The 16,221-nt window shown below is 36.0% G+C and overlaps 2 protein-coding genes and 1 long non-coding RNA gene across 3 annotated transcripts; 2 read left to right on the top strand and 1 right to left on the bottom strand.

Moving 5' to 3' along the window:
- The first annotated feature begins 2,208 nt into the window (after positions 1 to 2,208).
- Positions 2,209 to 6,336, top strand: LOC306995402 (uncharacterized protein). The gene is made up of 3 exons (XM_079606985.1): positions 2,209 to 3,015; positions 4,384 to 5,121; positions 5,305 to 6,336. The coding sequence occupies exons 1-3, from the start codon at positions 2,826 to 2,828 to the stop codon at positions 5,370 to 5,372; spliced, it is 996 nt and encodes a 331-aa protein (XP_079463111.1). The 5' UTR covers positions 2,209 to 2,825; the 3' UTR covers positions 5,373 to 6,336.
- A 469-nt stretch (positions 6,337 to 6,805) lies between these two features.
- LOC306997009 lies at positions 6,806 to 9,259 on the bottom strand. Its single transcript, XR_013797237.1, has 4 exons — positions 8,567 to 9,259; positions 7,480 to 7,579; positions 7,302 to 7,397; positions 6,806 to 7,163 (listed from the first exon to the last, which is right to left on the bottom strand). It is a non-coding gene; the product is annotated as an uncharacterized lncRNA (long non-coding RNA).
- Positions 9,260 to 10,753: 1,494 nt separating this feature from the next.
- LOC307010762 (uncharacterized protein) lies at positions 10,754 to 14,266 on the top strand. The gene is made up of 2 exons (XM_079635744.1): positions 10,754 to 11,059; positions 12,894 to 14,266. The coding sequence occupies exons 1-2, from the start codon at positions 10,876 to 10,878 to the stop codon at positions 13,859 to 13,861; spliced, it is 1,152 nt and encodes a 383-aa protein (XP_079491870.1). The 5' UTR covers positions 10,754 to 10,875; the 3' UTR covers positions 13,862 to 14,266.
- The last annotated feature ends 1,955 nt before the right edge of the window (positions 14,267 to 16,221 follow it).

Here is a 16,221-nt window from a genome sequence, read left to right as displayed (position 1 = left end):
CCGTATTATTTGAAGTGTTTATGTGTGTGTATATTTGATGTTTTCATATTTGTTTGTGTATAATGGCCATTATGTGTTTGTGTATCCCCCTTTTGTGTTAATTGGTGCTGGCCACCAATGTATAAGTGTGTTAATTGTTTTGGTATGGGGAGTGGTGTTCTGTGAGAGAACAGGTCCTGTAGTCCCTAGACCTCTGTAAATGTGTGAGAGGCAATTGCAGTGACTCGTGTTTATTGTAAGTTTTTTTGTTTGTTTATTTTCTTTTCTTTCTCTTTATAAATACTTTGGTTTATCCCAGTTGGGTTAGCATTTGTTTTACTTTTGTAACCCTCATTCTGTGGAGAATAAAGCCTTAAGCGTTTGCTGTAGCCTGCTGCCTCCGTGTTCTTCTTCCTTTACTGGTCACATCTATCACAGGGTGAATGACGGATAAGGATTTAAAATGTGAAGAAAAAAAATGGCAAAAAAATCTAATTTTAGGACTTTCTAAACTTATTAGTGTTGTGTATGTAATGCAATGCCATGTACACATTTCAAGAATGTAATTAACCACTTTTTTTGGTGAATCAGATCTTTTTCCCCATGAAAATGACATTCCTTGGTAACGTAATGCATTTTTTAATTAATTACATTTCTACCATTGTTGGCATATACAAATATACTGGTATCCATAATTGGAGCTCAACAAACAACTAGTGCTCGTAAAACTACATTTAGATCACAATAATATAATCAATTTGGGATTTCATAAAGACATGGGCTCAGTTTTGGCTGCTGATAACTCAGAACCAAATAAAAATAAAAGCTGGAAAATGTTTAGATATGTTTTCCAATAAAGTAAATAAGACTTGTTTTATCATTAACTCAACAAAAAACTGAATTGTGTAATCTAACACAAATATGGGTTATGTTACCGTAATTGCCTGTGTCATTGTTAGCCGGAATGACGTAAGGACATTCTGCAATATTTTTCAGGATTACCATAAAAATCATCCTCAGTATAATTTTCCTTTCCAACACTCAAACTTGAAACAAAGTAAGAGACACTGACAAGTGTTTAATGATTTATAAAAGTTAAATTCAATAATAATGACCCATGTGACTCATTGAATCATATGAAATCAAGATGAATGACAGCTAAAATATGGCAAAAAACATACAATTATGTAAATAATGTTAATAATATAACAATAATAACTATGCCTAAAAGTTTACAAATGTTAATTAAAAATTAGACTGTAATGCATATGTCATTCTGGATAATGGATGACATGTCCTGGCTAACAGAGGTTTTTTGTTATCCAAGAATGACATGTTATCCAGGAATGACAAAACAAATATTTGTTCTTTATAATCAGGCACTACTGTAACTTAACCACCTATGGAAAACTACAACTTAGCTATCATAAGGTAATCTTTTAGATCAAATAGATAGTTTTTAAATATAAAAACATTATAAATGTTTTATTAGTGTTATTCAAAGGGACATATGATATTGCTACAAAGTGCACCAGTGACCGAAATGTCAAAATATCAATAATTTAAGAGACACTTACTGACCTTTGCACATGTTCTAGTGCTCCTTCAGGGTCTTCCTTTTGATACAATAGTATGTCACATGACATACCAAAATGCATTATGGTCCAAAATGGTCATTGATGTCTGTTATCCAGGAATGACATTAGAGAAATCATAATTTGAGGACAAAAGTCTTTCTGTCATAAAAATGTAAATAAGCTTAGTATTATCACTATATTTGTAGGAAACATCAATACAATTATGCCCAAGTAGATTTGAAATAACTTTATTTATATTTTGTAAAATTTTGTTGTATTTTTTTGTATTCAGATTTTAAGCCGGCGGGACAGTTACCCGGAATGACATTTTGGGACTTTTGAGCTCAATAGTTCTTTAAAGATAAATTATTTATAATGAATTCTCATTCTCACATGAGTAATTAAAGAGGGGGAAGTTGAGTCACTTAATGAAGTGCATTTAAAAATGTATACATTTTTAATTTGACCATATTGACCGTCATTGACCATACCTCTGAATATTGTGATTAATCAGGTTGCTTTATTAACTTGTGTTAAATTTTATTCTTCAAAGTTTTTTTTTATTTTTTACTTTTGTATATTTAAGCACATTTATTTTCACTCGTTTGGCTAGATACTTTCACTTAAAATGCAATGGGATTAATGTTGTCTTATGTCAGGTTTTGTTTTGTCCTAAGACAACATTTATCCAAATAGTGGTGATCCCAGTTGGAAGTGGCCTCTTTCAGCAGGATGATGCACCCTGCCACACTGCATGCACTTGTTTGAGGAACATGATGAAGTGCCCTGGCCTCCCAGACCTCAATCCGATTGAGCATCTGTGGGATGTGTGAATGTGCTGGACTAACAAGTTTGATCCATGGAGCTTCACCTCGCAACCTACAGGACATGAAAGATCTGCTGCTAATGTTTTGGTGTCTGATAGCCTACCACAGGACACCTTCAGGGGTCTCATAGAGTCCATGTCTTGGTGGGTCAACGCTGTTTTGGCAGCACGCTGAGGACCAACATCATATTAGACATAGACAGGTGCTCATAATGTTTTTGGTCATTGGTGTAAATAATATGAATGACGACGTTATTTGACCAAAAGCTGTGCTCCCTCCTCCTGTCCTGTGAAGGGTGCTAGAGACACTTCTGTTAGCACAGCAACCAACCTTATGTGTTCGTCTTGATGGTTTGATTTTAAAGGGAGAACTTTCACGCGCTCGTTATCGGTACCTGTATTGTCTATTTATCATTTACATACAGCGATCTAAATATAGTAAAATGACTAAACTTGATCGTCTGAATACTTTCATGACCGAGCGCTTAATGGCTGCTGTGAAGGAGATCCTCTTTACAGTCGGCAGAACGGTTCGGGAGTATGAGGAGGAAACGGAGCGAATCAGGAGCGAAAACGAGCGACTGAAACAAATGTTACGAGACTCAGGGTGCTTCAGTGAACGCGCAAACGCAGGTATGACGCTTAAAATATGAAACTCCATATAATATCATGGTGAATGTTTTTCCATTATGTTTATCTATCTATCTATCTATCTATCTATCTATCTATCTATCTATCTATCTATCTATCTATCTTTATCTATATCTATCTATAGAGTGGTAATACCATTTTAACTGGATCTAAATTGGAGTCCATGGAATGTATTTTTTTGTTGTTGTCAACTATTTTGTGGGCGTGTTTTGGTTGTGGCTGGTCACGCATCTTTGATTCGTAGCCACAAGATTATTCATCATAAATTAATCTATTTTTGATTACATGGTATTGGAGGATGTGTGAATAAACATGGACCTTTATGAATATAGCATATATATATATATATATACACACACACACATACAACTAGGAACTGGTATTGCCTACTGTGTGTGTGTGTGTGTGTGTATATATATATATATATATATATATATATATATATATATATATATATATATATAAAACGTGACTTCTTAAAACTCTGCTATAGAGTTAAACACCCATCAAATAAAAATGGTTGAGTTTTGTGACTTTTAGTCTATCTGTTAGTGTACTTAAGTTAACTTCTTTTTATTAAACATTCATATTTAAAATGGATCTTGGAAAAATGGAATGGAAAACCGACCAACAATATGAATCAATCACTGTGCACTTGTGGATGTGTCCAATTTTCGTCCAATTAAATGCTTTCCAGAATATAAGTCTCTTCTAATAATAACTAATAACTAGTAGCAAATGATGGTTCACTGCTGTGACACGATTTGAAATCAACATTAAACCGACACTATCATTATATCTATTTGAATGTTATTGAATTTTGAAAATGATTCATCCATGCATTTTTTTATTTACTTTTTATAAATAAAATATTATAAATCAATCTTCTGGTGAAATGACAGACTTCGCTCTGGTTAAACCCTCACAACTGCAAGCTCACGTTCTTCTCTGTTTTTTAGCGCAATGTCCACATCTCAAAAATCCAATGAATAGAACTAAGTGCCTGCCCTAAATATTTTTCAATAATCCATTACACTTTGATGCACACCACAATATTGCACACCACAATATGGAAGAAAAGATCTGTTGATACTTCTGTTTCATTGTGACTTTAAAGCCTATTGGCTATTAAATTAAATAGGTAAAGAGCAGCACTTTAATAAATTCTGTCCCAGCTACCCTTCTTAATTTGAAATAAATCAACACAGGAAAAACATCTGTGGATTTTTTAAATCTTATGTTATCAAGGTGTTTAATCAAATGTGGATAGGTTATTGGAGCTGTAGTCACATTACAGGTTCACATGGATCTTAAATGTTATCATTTTATGTTGGTTTTTGTATTTTTTAGCTCCTGTGCAGTCTTATCAGCCCATCTCCCCTGTGCAGCCTGGATGGATCTGCAGCCAGACTGAGGAGCCAGAACCCTTTGAAGAGATCCATCAGGACCGATGCCAGAGACATGGCGAACAACATCCGCTCATAAAACCGGAAAAGCCTGAGTACTCTGCCGACGCTTACCGGGAATCTGTAGCTTTGCCATCAGAAGCCAGCAACAATGAGGGCTCACACATGTGCACTGATCACACCGAACAGAGCACACATCCTGATGAGGATGAGATGACAAACTGTAATTTCCCAACTAAAATCAAAGTTGAATTCATGAATTCCAACTTGTGTTCAGGCGATGCAATGGGGAGCACTGAAGATGTCTATCAGAGCTGGTCGCCACACAGTCCAGACTTGCCTTTAGGGACATCGGACGCCTACAGAGCACAACACCCAAACCAGCCAACATACACTAGCGGTGAAGCTCCTCCCACAGTATCCCAGCACAGCAGTTCATCTTATGATGCTGATCACGTTTCATATCACAACATACTATGCACCAACGGGGCGTACTGTAGCAGTAAATGCTGTGAAATGCAAAAGAGGACAATAGCCAAATCAAGCCCTGTATGGAAGTATTTCTCTCTAAAAGAAGGCGATTGTAGCAAAGCGGTGTGCCTTATGTGCAGGGCCGTCATATCTCGTGGTCGCAAAGAGTACACAACGTCGGCCCTTCTAAAGCACCTTCGGATGAAACATGGTAAATGTTGACATTATCACGACATTATCCTTTGTTCTCTGATTTTATGTATACATATATATATATATATATATTGGCTGTAGTACAACATTTCTGCTCAGTCTGTTCAACTGCCTTAATGGTGCTTGCATAATAGGATAAATATGAGGAAAGCAAGATATCATCTTTGTGTTATTCCTGCAGGAAATGTGCTAATCTTTGGCAGTGCTGAGAAGAGACGAATGAAAGAGATTACGAGAAAGACTGTGTGAAAACCTCTAAAGCGCTCTCAGTCAGTATGGACACTGGCTATTGTGCGTCATGGCGAACCGCTGAGTGAACCACAAGGGTTGTGTAACATTTGGTGTGTTTTCAAAAGAATCGTTTCATCAAAATCAACATTGTATGGAGTGGGTTGAGATAGGGCAGTCAGATATGTATGCATACAGTTGGTCATCCAAGCCTTTTGATTATGGTTACAGATGAAGCGTAAAATTATACAGCTTGGAATAATGGCACAAACTTTAGCCTGTAAGTAACTGGTGAATGGATGTTTCTTCGTTGTTTAGAAAAAAAAATGGGATGCTATTTAAATGAACTAGCAAGGGCATGATTAATATTAAAGAAAACTGTAATAAAGAGAATTTTAGAGACTATTTTATCACCCCACAGAAATGTAAGATGTTCGTGTATGAAGTTTTGAACTGATTTCGTCTTTTATACTAATTTTTACAATAAATTAATTCTGGTTAATTTTGAGAATATTGTTTGTTGTTGTTCCAGTGTGTGCCTCCTAAAAATAACATTTGTTCAGATGAGATTACAAATCTTGGATTTATAGACATATCAAAAACATCTCAAGGATTATTGCAACCACATTCTTGTAATGATGTCTTAATAATGACTGTTTCTAATTATTATGAGATGCCATGTCATTATGAGAGTTTCTCATTATGAGAGTTTCTCATTATGAGGCATAATTATTCGATTTCCCCTCCCAAATTTACTCAAGGCCTATGAGAAAGGCTGCTCTCATTATGATATGGTAAGTCATTATTACGAGAATGTTTCTCATTATTATGACTTACAAAATCATATTTTCACAATGGTGGAAATGGGCAAAAATACATTATTAAAAAAACAATCTCATACTGAGAAACTTTCTCATAATAATGACTTGGTTTCCCATAACAATGACTTACTGTAGCTTCTCATAATAAAAAGAAACGTACTCATAACAATGACTTGCGGTGTTTACACAACAACGATACAAAAAAGGTGTCATGTAAACGGCCCCGTAGTTTCTCAAAGTAACGAGAAACTTTCTCAATAATGACACAGTAAAAAACGCAGTGTCAAATTAACACTTAAAGTGTTAATTTTAACACTACTCCGGATCATATATGGTCCCAATCTATCTAGAGTAAAAAGTACACCGTTTGTAGTGTTGAATTTACAGTGTTAATATAGCACCTTACAGTGTAGAAAAATTACACTTCGAGTGTAAAGTGTTACACTTAAATTGTTGTTTAAGTTTTACACTTGGGGTTTTTAACACCCCTGGTGTTGATTTAATTCCATTGGATTTACACTATTGGATTACACTATAAGTGTTATTTATAAGTATTCTGTTCAGTGCAAAAACTATTTACACTATTATATAGTGTTAATGTACAAGATAAAATCAAGAGTCTTCAGACAGATGTATAAATCCAAAGTTTATTTAACAAATAGGCAAAGTGGCTCCTTTATAACATATGCCAGATGTGTAAAGGTCAAATTATCACATTCATGAGGAGTTGCAAGAAAAAAAAAGTCAAGAAAAAACATAAAATCATGTTAATTTGCCTAGACATGAAGAAATATGACAGGTAGATTTGAACAAGATTGCAGAAAACTACTTGTCAACAGTTGTGTAGCATCCATGTATGCAGTTCCTCTTTGTCCCATTCAGCGAACAGGAAGTAGTATTTGAGTTTATTGCCATATCAGCATCACCGGCCGCGAGCAGGTATGCTGTGTGGTCTCCTTAATGCAGTCAAGGTGGTCTTGTATGCTGGTCTCTGTCAAAGACAAAAATAACACTCAAAGTCAGCTCTCCAATTGGCCGTCTTTATATTCGTTTTCCACAATACAATCAACACAAATGGCAATATTTTGAGGCAGACAATAGGCAGTGTGACAGAAATGTCCAAATGTACCTTTTTGGAGACGACAAGGTGTTGTTCAGCTTGATATGAGGACATCTTTCCAGGTCTCTTGCAGGAGACGAATTGATGCAAGATCGCTGCCCCATTCTAAATAACACGTGACAACTTCAGCAAAATGCATTCATGCATGAACGTGTATAGATAATCTTATTCTGAACTATAGTCTAACCTGAATCATCAGTTTCATCATCTTGCACAGCAGATTCTGCAGTCAATCAGGTCCTTGAAGGTCTTGGGAGAAGCCTTTCCAGGAACTTAGCGGAGGTCTTCTAACCAAAAATCAAAACAAAAACAATCAAACAGTTACATAGCATAATGACAACCATCTCTCTCAGGAACAATTCTGTTCAGATGATTGTGTAGTCACAGAGTATTACCGTTCACACCTGGCATTAACATTCATCTTGCACAAGCGAACAACTCGAAGTACAGGTGTAAACGCACCCAAGACGCATTGAGATTCGATTGTTCTGATGAGGTCTAGGCCACATTTTTTTATTAAAGGGATAGTTCACCCAAAAATTTTAATTCAGTAATTTACTGACCCTCATGTCGTACCAAACCCGCAAGACTTTCTTTAGTCTTTGAAACACAAATGAAGATATTTTTGATGAAATCTGACAGCTTTCTTTCCCTCCATTGACAGCTACACAACTACCACTTTGACGGTTCAAAAAGTTAACAAAGAGATCTTAAAACTAATCCATGAACCAAGCAGTTTAGTCCAAATTTTCTTTTTCTTCTGTTTATGTTGGTTGATTCATGTTTATATGTGAATAAAAGTCTAAATTCAATCTATTCATCACAAAGCGATCAAGTCTCTTCAGAAAATTTGGACTAAACGGCTCAATTCATATGGGTTCGTTTTATGATCTCTTTATGAACTTTTTGAAGTGTCAAAGTGGTAGTTGCGTGCAGTATTCTTGATATATTTATTTGAGTTTCGAAGATGAACAAAAGTCTTTTCGGGTTTGGAATGACATGAGGGTGAGAAATTACAACAATTTTACACTTGTGTGTCAACTAACCCTTTAACTTTTTGCAGTTTAATATCTTGAATTAACACAATGACATAGTGATTGATGTGTCATCATGAATTATGACAATCAAGATACATCAATCACCCAAGACACATGTACATTTCAGGTCTGAACAAAGGCATTGTGTGGTTGCCCAGTTAGGTTTAAATGTTTCATGTTAATTCGTCATGTATTAAAATTTGTACTGCACATAGAATAAAATATAATGACACTCACGATTCTGGATTCATCTTCAGCTTTCTGTTGCTTTCGTCTTCATTTCTGTTGCTTGGTTTCTGTAGCAATCTCATGAGAGGAGCTTCCTTCACTTGACACTGGAGGGTTCTGGGCCAAATCTATTGAAAAAGGATTTGAAAAAAATATGTCAGTTGATGCTAATATTTCCAAAATTCAGTAATGCAATACAATTTAAATTGGGGCTGTAAATAAGGTAAAAATAATTGTGATTATTGTGATTACCCTTAATTTCGATTATGCTGAGAGATGTCTATAAAGCATGGGTGTAAAATTATTTATATTCAAAATGTGCATTTAATCTGATTATTGAATACATTTATATAAGTTAAATGAGTAATAAGGCATCTTAAATTTAACTTGATTTTAATACGCATTTAGAATTTATTTTACCCATAATTTATTAATGGTATTTATAATGTGAACAGAACATACAGATTCATAATAATAAAATGCAGACAGATAAATAGTTAGGACATAATTTATCCCAAAATAACATGCAGTATGAATTGATAAAGACTGATTTCAAGCTAAAGTACCTGTATGCTCTGCCAGTGCATACGCAAATGTTACCTGTAAACTGAATTGGAAGACAGATGGATTTACAGATTAGCTTTAATGCACTTTCACAATGTTTGAAAAAAAAAAAAAAAAACTTGATGGGAAGTTCGTATGTTTGTGTCTTGACGGCGCAGATATGACGACATGATATAAGTACTTACAGAATAATATTTTTTTTAATTACCATGACATGGGAACTATAATATTTCACCAAATCATCGGTCAGTCAGATTCAAATAAAAAAATGGCTTTCTTGCATTAATGAAACGTTCTGAAATGTTCTTCAACTGTTAGAAGGAAATCTCTGCTTCGTTTGAAGGATTTCTCTGATCTCTGAAATTATGGTTTTATGCTAGTAACATCAACTGTGGCAACTTTTGTGTTTTGGTGGAAATTATGGTACCATCCAATACCATCAGAAACAACTGGCAGTGTGAACCATAGATATTATATAGAGACTAGATGCCCTATTGGCTGCTGGGCACCGAGAAATACGGCCGCCATCTTAAACCGGTCGTACTCCTAGTTTCGTTGCTTAGCAGCAGTCAGATTCCAGAGCACTGTGGAGCATTTTCCTGTTCTAATCGGCGGACCATCGCAAATAGGGCCCGGGATTACTTTTCACAAGTACATTTTAACATTACCGTACTTTTGGTTGTGTTTTGTGAATAGAATATTACCAGATAATTGAGAAGGAGCAAGGATCTTTGATATTACTGTACAGAAATCGTAGCCAGCCAACATTCTAGGCTAGGTTTACTGCACCACTCGGCATGGAGAGGTTGGGGAAAGTCAGTAACAGTACTGTCTATGGGTAAAGTAATTATTACAAGAGCTTCTCGGTTATCAGATACAAGCATTCAACGGCCCTGTAGCATAAACATATACAAATATAGGTTATTTGTGTTTGCACACGTGATATCAGGAAGCAATGTAATAACGTTAACTTACCTGTGTAATACACACATGACGGCGATGCGCAAATCGAGTGTGTGTGTGTGTGTCACAACTTATTAAAATATTTATCATATTTATAGTGTGTGCTTTATAAAATACCTTATCCTGTATCACATATTTTGATTTTGGACGTCTGGTCACTTTATATCTTTATTATTACTGTTAAGCCTACTATGAATATTAAAATATGCCGAACCATGTGTCCTTTATCATATTTATATTGTGTGATTTATAAAATACCTTATATCCTACATCACATATTTTGATTTTGGACGTCTGGTCACTTTATATCTTATATCAGAATATTATATTACTGTTAAGCCTACTATGAATATTAAAATATGCCGAACCATGTGTCCTGTATCATAGCTACATGAATGACATTAGCAGAAAAAAACCCTGCGTGAAAATCAGTTGGGTATTCAGTGAGTTATGATTAATTAAATGCGCTGACAGCTCATTGCACCTGCCATACAGATTACACTGAGTGGAGCGGGTGACCGGTTTAAGATGGCGGCCCCACGGCTCGACCGCGCTAATTGGCAGTAGCGGTCGATAGGGCGTCTATCTATATGATGTCTATGGTGTGAACTGCCCTTTCTGTACCACCACTCCTCTCCTTTGGTGGGCGCTGAATCAGTTTATTTCTGTGGTTAAGAGGAACAAATAAGTGGTCATATGACCACACAGGGTAGGGAAGAGTGTTGTTTACATTCTGTCTTTACTGTACGCCGAACATAAAATAACTGCATTTACTGCGAAACAACGTCAAGATGACGAAGCTGCAAGTCATCAACACGTTTCTGACGGAGCGCTTGATGGCGGCGCTCAATGAAATCATGGACATGATCGGCGGGACTGTCCTGCAGTATGAGAAAGAGCTGGACAGCGTGCAGAAGGACAACGAGTATCTCAGACGGAGACTGAAGGAGATTGAAAAAATCGTCGAGTCAATCGGTACATAACTTAGCCCTTTCATAATAATAACAACAACAACAAAAAGTGTTCTGTCGATAACGTTAACAGCGGTTTATTTAACTTACTTTCCTACACATATTACCATAGAAACTATAGTTTCTGCTATGGTAATAGTAAAACACATCAGCCAACTCTATCATTAACAAGTTAAACACAATGACAGAAAGACTGTCTGAACGCCTCTTGAACATTTTGAATGAGATCTGGTTTTACAGTAGTAATAATTGTGCAGAAATAATGGTTGCAATGTCATTGTAAGTTTTTGTAAGGACACTGACAGTTTTAAACCAATAAATAAGCAGATATGAAATATAAATAGTATTTAATGTTTTATAACACATCAATAACTCACTTCAAATAGGCCTACGTCAATTTTACACAGTCAAAATTACCAGTTTGAATAAAACTTCTCGTTGTTTTGTTGAATTATTTCAGACCAATTTAAGTCCTCAAAACGATGAAATGACACAGAGGTAAGTATGGGAATTATATTGAAAATTAAAAACAGACCAAAACAATTAAACAATTTTTTTTTACATTTAAATTGCCTTACTTAGCTGTTCTACACACTTAGTCATGAGGTGTTTCCTTCGATGTTTTTTTTTCTCCCCCCCCCCCCATGTTGGTTACTTGTTGACTGTTGACTTCACGATCTATTTGGTTCAACTTATCCATTAAAAAATGATCACTACATGGTCAAATGATTGTAATGCTTATGTCCATACAACCTTTCAAAATTATCCTGGATATAGAAATATTTCACTTTAAGGGCCTGCATGTTGTGAAAATATTTGTACATCTGCACTTGAAGGAACACATTTTTCTGTGCATCTTAAACTGAAACATAAAAAATGTATGTGAGACATAAAAGCTTTAAAGGTCTTTAAAAAAACATACATTCACTTTCCAAATGTCTGACTGGAACTGTATATAGTAACTTACATTTGTTGTAAAAAGCTATGTTTGAATCTGGAGTAGTTTTAGATGAATTAAGGCTATAAGACGCTACACAAATGTTAAAATCTAAACTAATTTTAAGTCACTAGACCTCATACATTTTCCTACTTTATAAATTATTTCAGAGAAAATTTTTAGAGGATCACACACTACCAGACTTTCAAGTTGGTCCGACACAACAAAAACTCGCACAGAAACACGGAGATGACAAATGAAAACAATATGTGTTCTTAAATTCGATCAAAATATCAAGCATGCCCGACTGTATGGAATCAGAGTCTGTGAACATCATAAACTACACGATATCCTGTGAAATCGGTTAACCCAGACTAACCAAAATTAGTTAAAGGTAGGGTAGGTAGGATTTATATAAAAACTTTTTACCAAATTTGATTAAACTTTCTATATATATCAATGCATAATTAAAATGTAAGTACTCTGATAAAAAGAGTATAAAAATCGAGTGACTCTAGACCGTTTAATCTTCATTAAACACAGCTCATTATTTCCATTCGGGACGAATCACAGGATTGGCTTGCGCGACTGTCACTCTCCGTCGCCATGACTACCGCCGTTATTACTGGCTCTGCCCACGTGCGCGCAGTCGCGCACCCGTTTTTAGGTGGGAGTGAATGGAATTAATGAGCTGTGTTTAATGAAGATTAAACGGTCTAGAGTCACTCGATTTTTATACTCTTTTTATCAGAGTACTTACATTTTAATTATGCATTGGTATATAAAGACAGTTTAAACAAATTTGAATAAAAGTTTTTTTTAGACAATTCTGACCTACCCTACCTTTAAGTGTCTTAGATACTGTTTCCACCTGATCTCCTCAGACCTTCATCTTTTACAGGTCCAGCCGCTTCAAATCCTGCACCGTCATCTCCACCTCTTCATCTAAAGTGGACCTCTAGCGTTGAGACGGAAACAATGCCTACGGAGATCTATCAGAACCAGGTACAAAATGAACAGCCCGCCGGGACGAAAGTGGAAGAGTTCTCCAGCCATGCGCTTCTGATGACCCAATCAGACTTTGATTTACCTTGTCCCACAATACCAAACACACTGGCTCAGTCAGATGAAGACTTTGAGACATCCACTGTAAACGAATTACCTTGTGGTGTAAAAACTGAGCCTTTTGAAAGCCTCAATTCACAATCCACCCATGCTAACACATCCGTCTACAGTCCATTACCTCATTGCTCTGCTCAGTTACCAGCTTCTACTGACATTACTCACAAGTCTGATCCTAAAGTTTTCAATACATCAAATTCCTCTCAACTACAATCAGCTAAACATTTAAAGCTAAAGGCTAAAACCTTGCAAGTGTCCATCAGTACAATTAGCCCAAATGTGTCAAAGACCACTTGTCCTGAATCAGGCATAGCTCACGTCAACTACAACACCGCTCATCAAAACACAGACTTCGGATCAGTCAGGAACGACGCTATCAACAGCAACGGTCATCTCGGTATACATGTAGCTAACGTTGCGTTCAATCCCCTACGTCACGCAGCGTTTAGCAGAGAAGTCAGGCAGTGTAGGGCAAAAGGACGAGGAAGTGGTCCTGAGACACACGTTTGCCCACAGTGTGGAAAACTTTTCCCTCATCACTCACGCCTAAAGGTTCACATGCTCATTCATACAGGGGAGAAGCCGTACGCTTGCGCCCAGTGCGGGAAACGCTTCAACAACGACGGGACTCTGAGGAACCACAGCCGAGTGCATCTGCAGCTACGTCTTTTTGACTGTCCGGTGTGCGCGCGTAGCTTTAAGGATGCCTACACCTGTCGGAATCACATGCGTGTTCATAATAGGTGAGGCAATGGTGCTTCTGCCTCAGCAGGAGAAATGAAAAAGAACTTAAGCTATATGAAAGACTCGTGGGACGGCTTCCCTGTTCATTGTGACATGCAGTCACAGTTTTCCCGCTCTTGATCGCTGAACATCAGAGTTGAATCTGCTGTTCTAGATTATAGAGACATCTACAATGTGCCATGCTGGGCTGGATTGAGAGACGCTGAAGAATATAAGTCACATGATGACTTATGTCCTCAGAAAACCTTTTGAGTAGCCTACAGTGTTTGATGGTGGTGTTGAAATTAATTTTATGTTCCTGTTGTGTGCCCTGCCATCAGACCAGTAGGATGCAACAAACAAGTGCCAGTGTTGTCAACTGTTTTCTGCTTCTTTTAATATGCTAAATTAAATGGTTTGATTTTTAGATTTTATTGAGTGTTTACTCTTTTGGATTTCTCTATCAGCAGGTAGAGAGGTAAAAAAAAAAAAAAAGGGCAATTGTGTAAAACACATTATTTCAATGAAGACTCAAAATGTTGATTCTACTGTACTTAGGGATAGTCCACCCAAAAAGTGTCATCATTTACTCACCCTCATGTTGTTCCAAACCTGCTTGACTTTCTTTCTTCAGTGGAATATAATAGAAGATATTTTTTGGAGAATGTTGGTAACTAATTGAACAGTTTTGGTTCCCATTGACTTTGTTTGTATGGACAAAAAATAGAATAAAGTCAATAGTAACCAAAATTGTTTGATTACCAACATTTTTCAAAATATCATCTATTATATAACATGGGTGAGCAAATAATGACAATTTAAATGTTTGGGTGGACAATCCCTTTAAATACCCTGAAGTTCTTCAGGGTCACGTGGACATTTTAGGTAGGGTTTAACTTAACTCTATATGATAAAGTGATCATTATATATGTTTAAGGCTTGTAATGTCTTGAATTGTCAGAATTTTCAGGCAAAAGAAAAAAAAGAAGAGGAATGGTCCCATTAGTCCCACCAGGTGGCGATGTTGAGCATTTTTAGAAGAAAACACAAAACATTTCAAGTGTCTTTGGAGTCTTTTTTTTTTATGAACATTTCAGTACTAAGTTCACATATCTAATTTAAACACGTGGATATATGAAATTACTTTTTAAAATGACGTTTCATCTTAGAAAAATGTCTGCATTGTCTACAACAATATCTGAATAATTTACATAAAAGAGTGTCTATAGATTAAAATAATTATAGGTCAAATTAAAATAATTAAGTTTCAGAATTCCAGAGCGTGTTCTTCTGGAATCATACTCTTTATTTTTAAACCAATTAGTTTGCATGCGTTTTCCTGTTGTAATGTGTAAGGAGACAGGAAATAGATGTTGAGGGGGATTTTTTAATAGCTATTTTAGACTAGTTTAATAGTTTGTATAATTTTAAGTAATCCTGAGGCCCACAAACCTGTTCCAAACCTGCTGACTTTCTTCTGTGCAGCACAAAATGAGTTTATAGTGGAATATTTTCAAGGTCATATTTTCAGGGAATGCTGTACATTTTGGCATCAAAAGACTTGTGCATATATGGGATACTTTTGTGGTGCTTGTTCGTCATTTTTAGTGCTCGACGGCCCCTGATCCCCGTCCACTTGTATGGACAAAGAGCTGCTTAGACATTCTGCTAAATATCTCCACATCAGAAATAATTTTATAAAGGTTTAATGACATCAAGGTGAGTAAATGATTAAAGAATGCAAATGTTTAGGTGAACTAACCCTTTATATGTAAAATGTTCTGTGTTCTCTTTTAACAATCAATATGACTTAAGGGATACTCTTAATTTATTATATTAAGTATCCATAATAAGTTTTTGGAGTTTTAAGGCTCAGTGGTTTAAAATAAGCCAAAATACCTACTTTATTTCACTCCCTCAACACCCCCTTTTTGTCATTTTTAGGACCAGAGTTTCTAACGTCTTGGAAAAACCTACGGTGTGACGAAGCCTAATTTTAAAAGTGCGATTTTGGGCATTTTGATAATGAATAAACATTTTTTGTGTTATAAGCTCTAAAACACTTAATAAGGTAGACATTTTTTAAGCCTGGCTCTAAAATGTGCACTGTTGTTGTCAGTGGCCTGGGATAGATACAGTGACATTTACCTCAGTGTGGTGTGCTGTTGAGTGGTCGTCAATTGACCATTACTCATTGAACACATAATCAACCAGATGCATCTTGAAGAACCACAGAATCAGGGCTGTAGTTTTTCACAGGAGGAAAAGCTGATATTATCTAGGTTTGGAATCCCATTTAGAGAATATCATATTGTGTATTGGTGTAAAGATACCCAAATCTATAATCATTCGCTTTTGCAAATGAGACCATTAAGTGAAGTGTG

Source organism: Phoxinus phoxinus (assembly GCF_949152265.1).
Source record: "Phoxinus phoxinus genome assembly, chromosome: 1".
Lineage (NCBI taxonomy): Eukaryota > Metazoa > Chordata > Actinopteri > Cypriniformes > Leuciscidae > Phoxinus > Phoxinus phoxinus.
The sequence above is the reverse complement of the archived record's forward strand: the minus strand, read 5'-3'. Positions and strand labels throughout refer to the sequence as shown.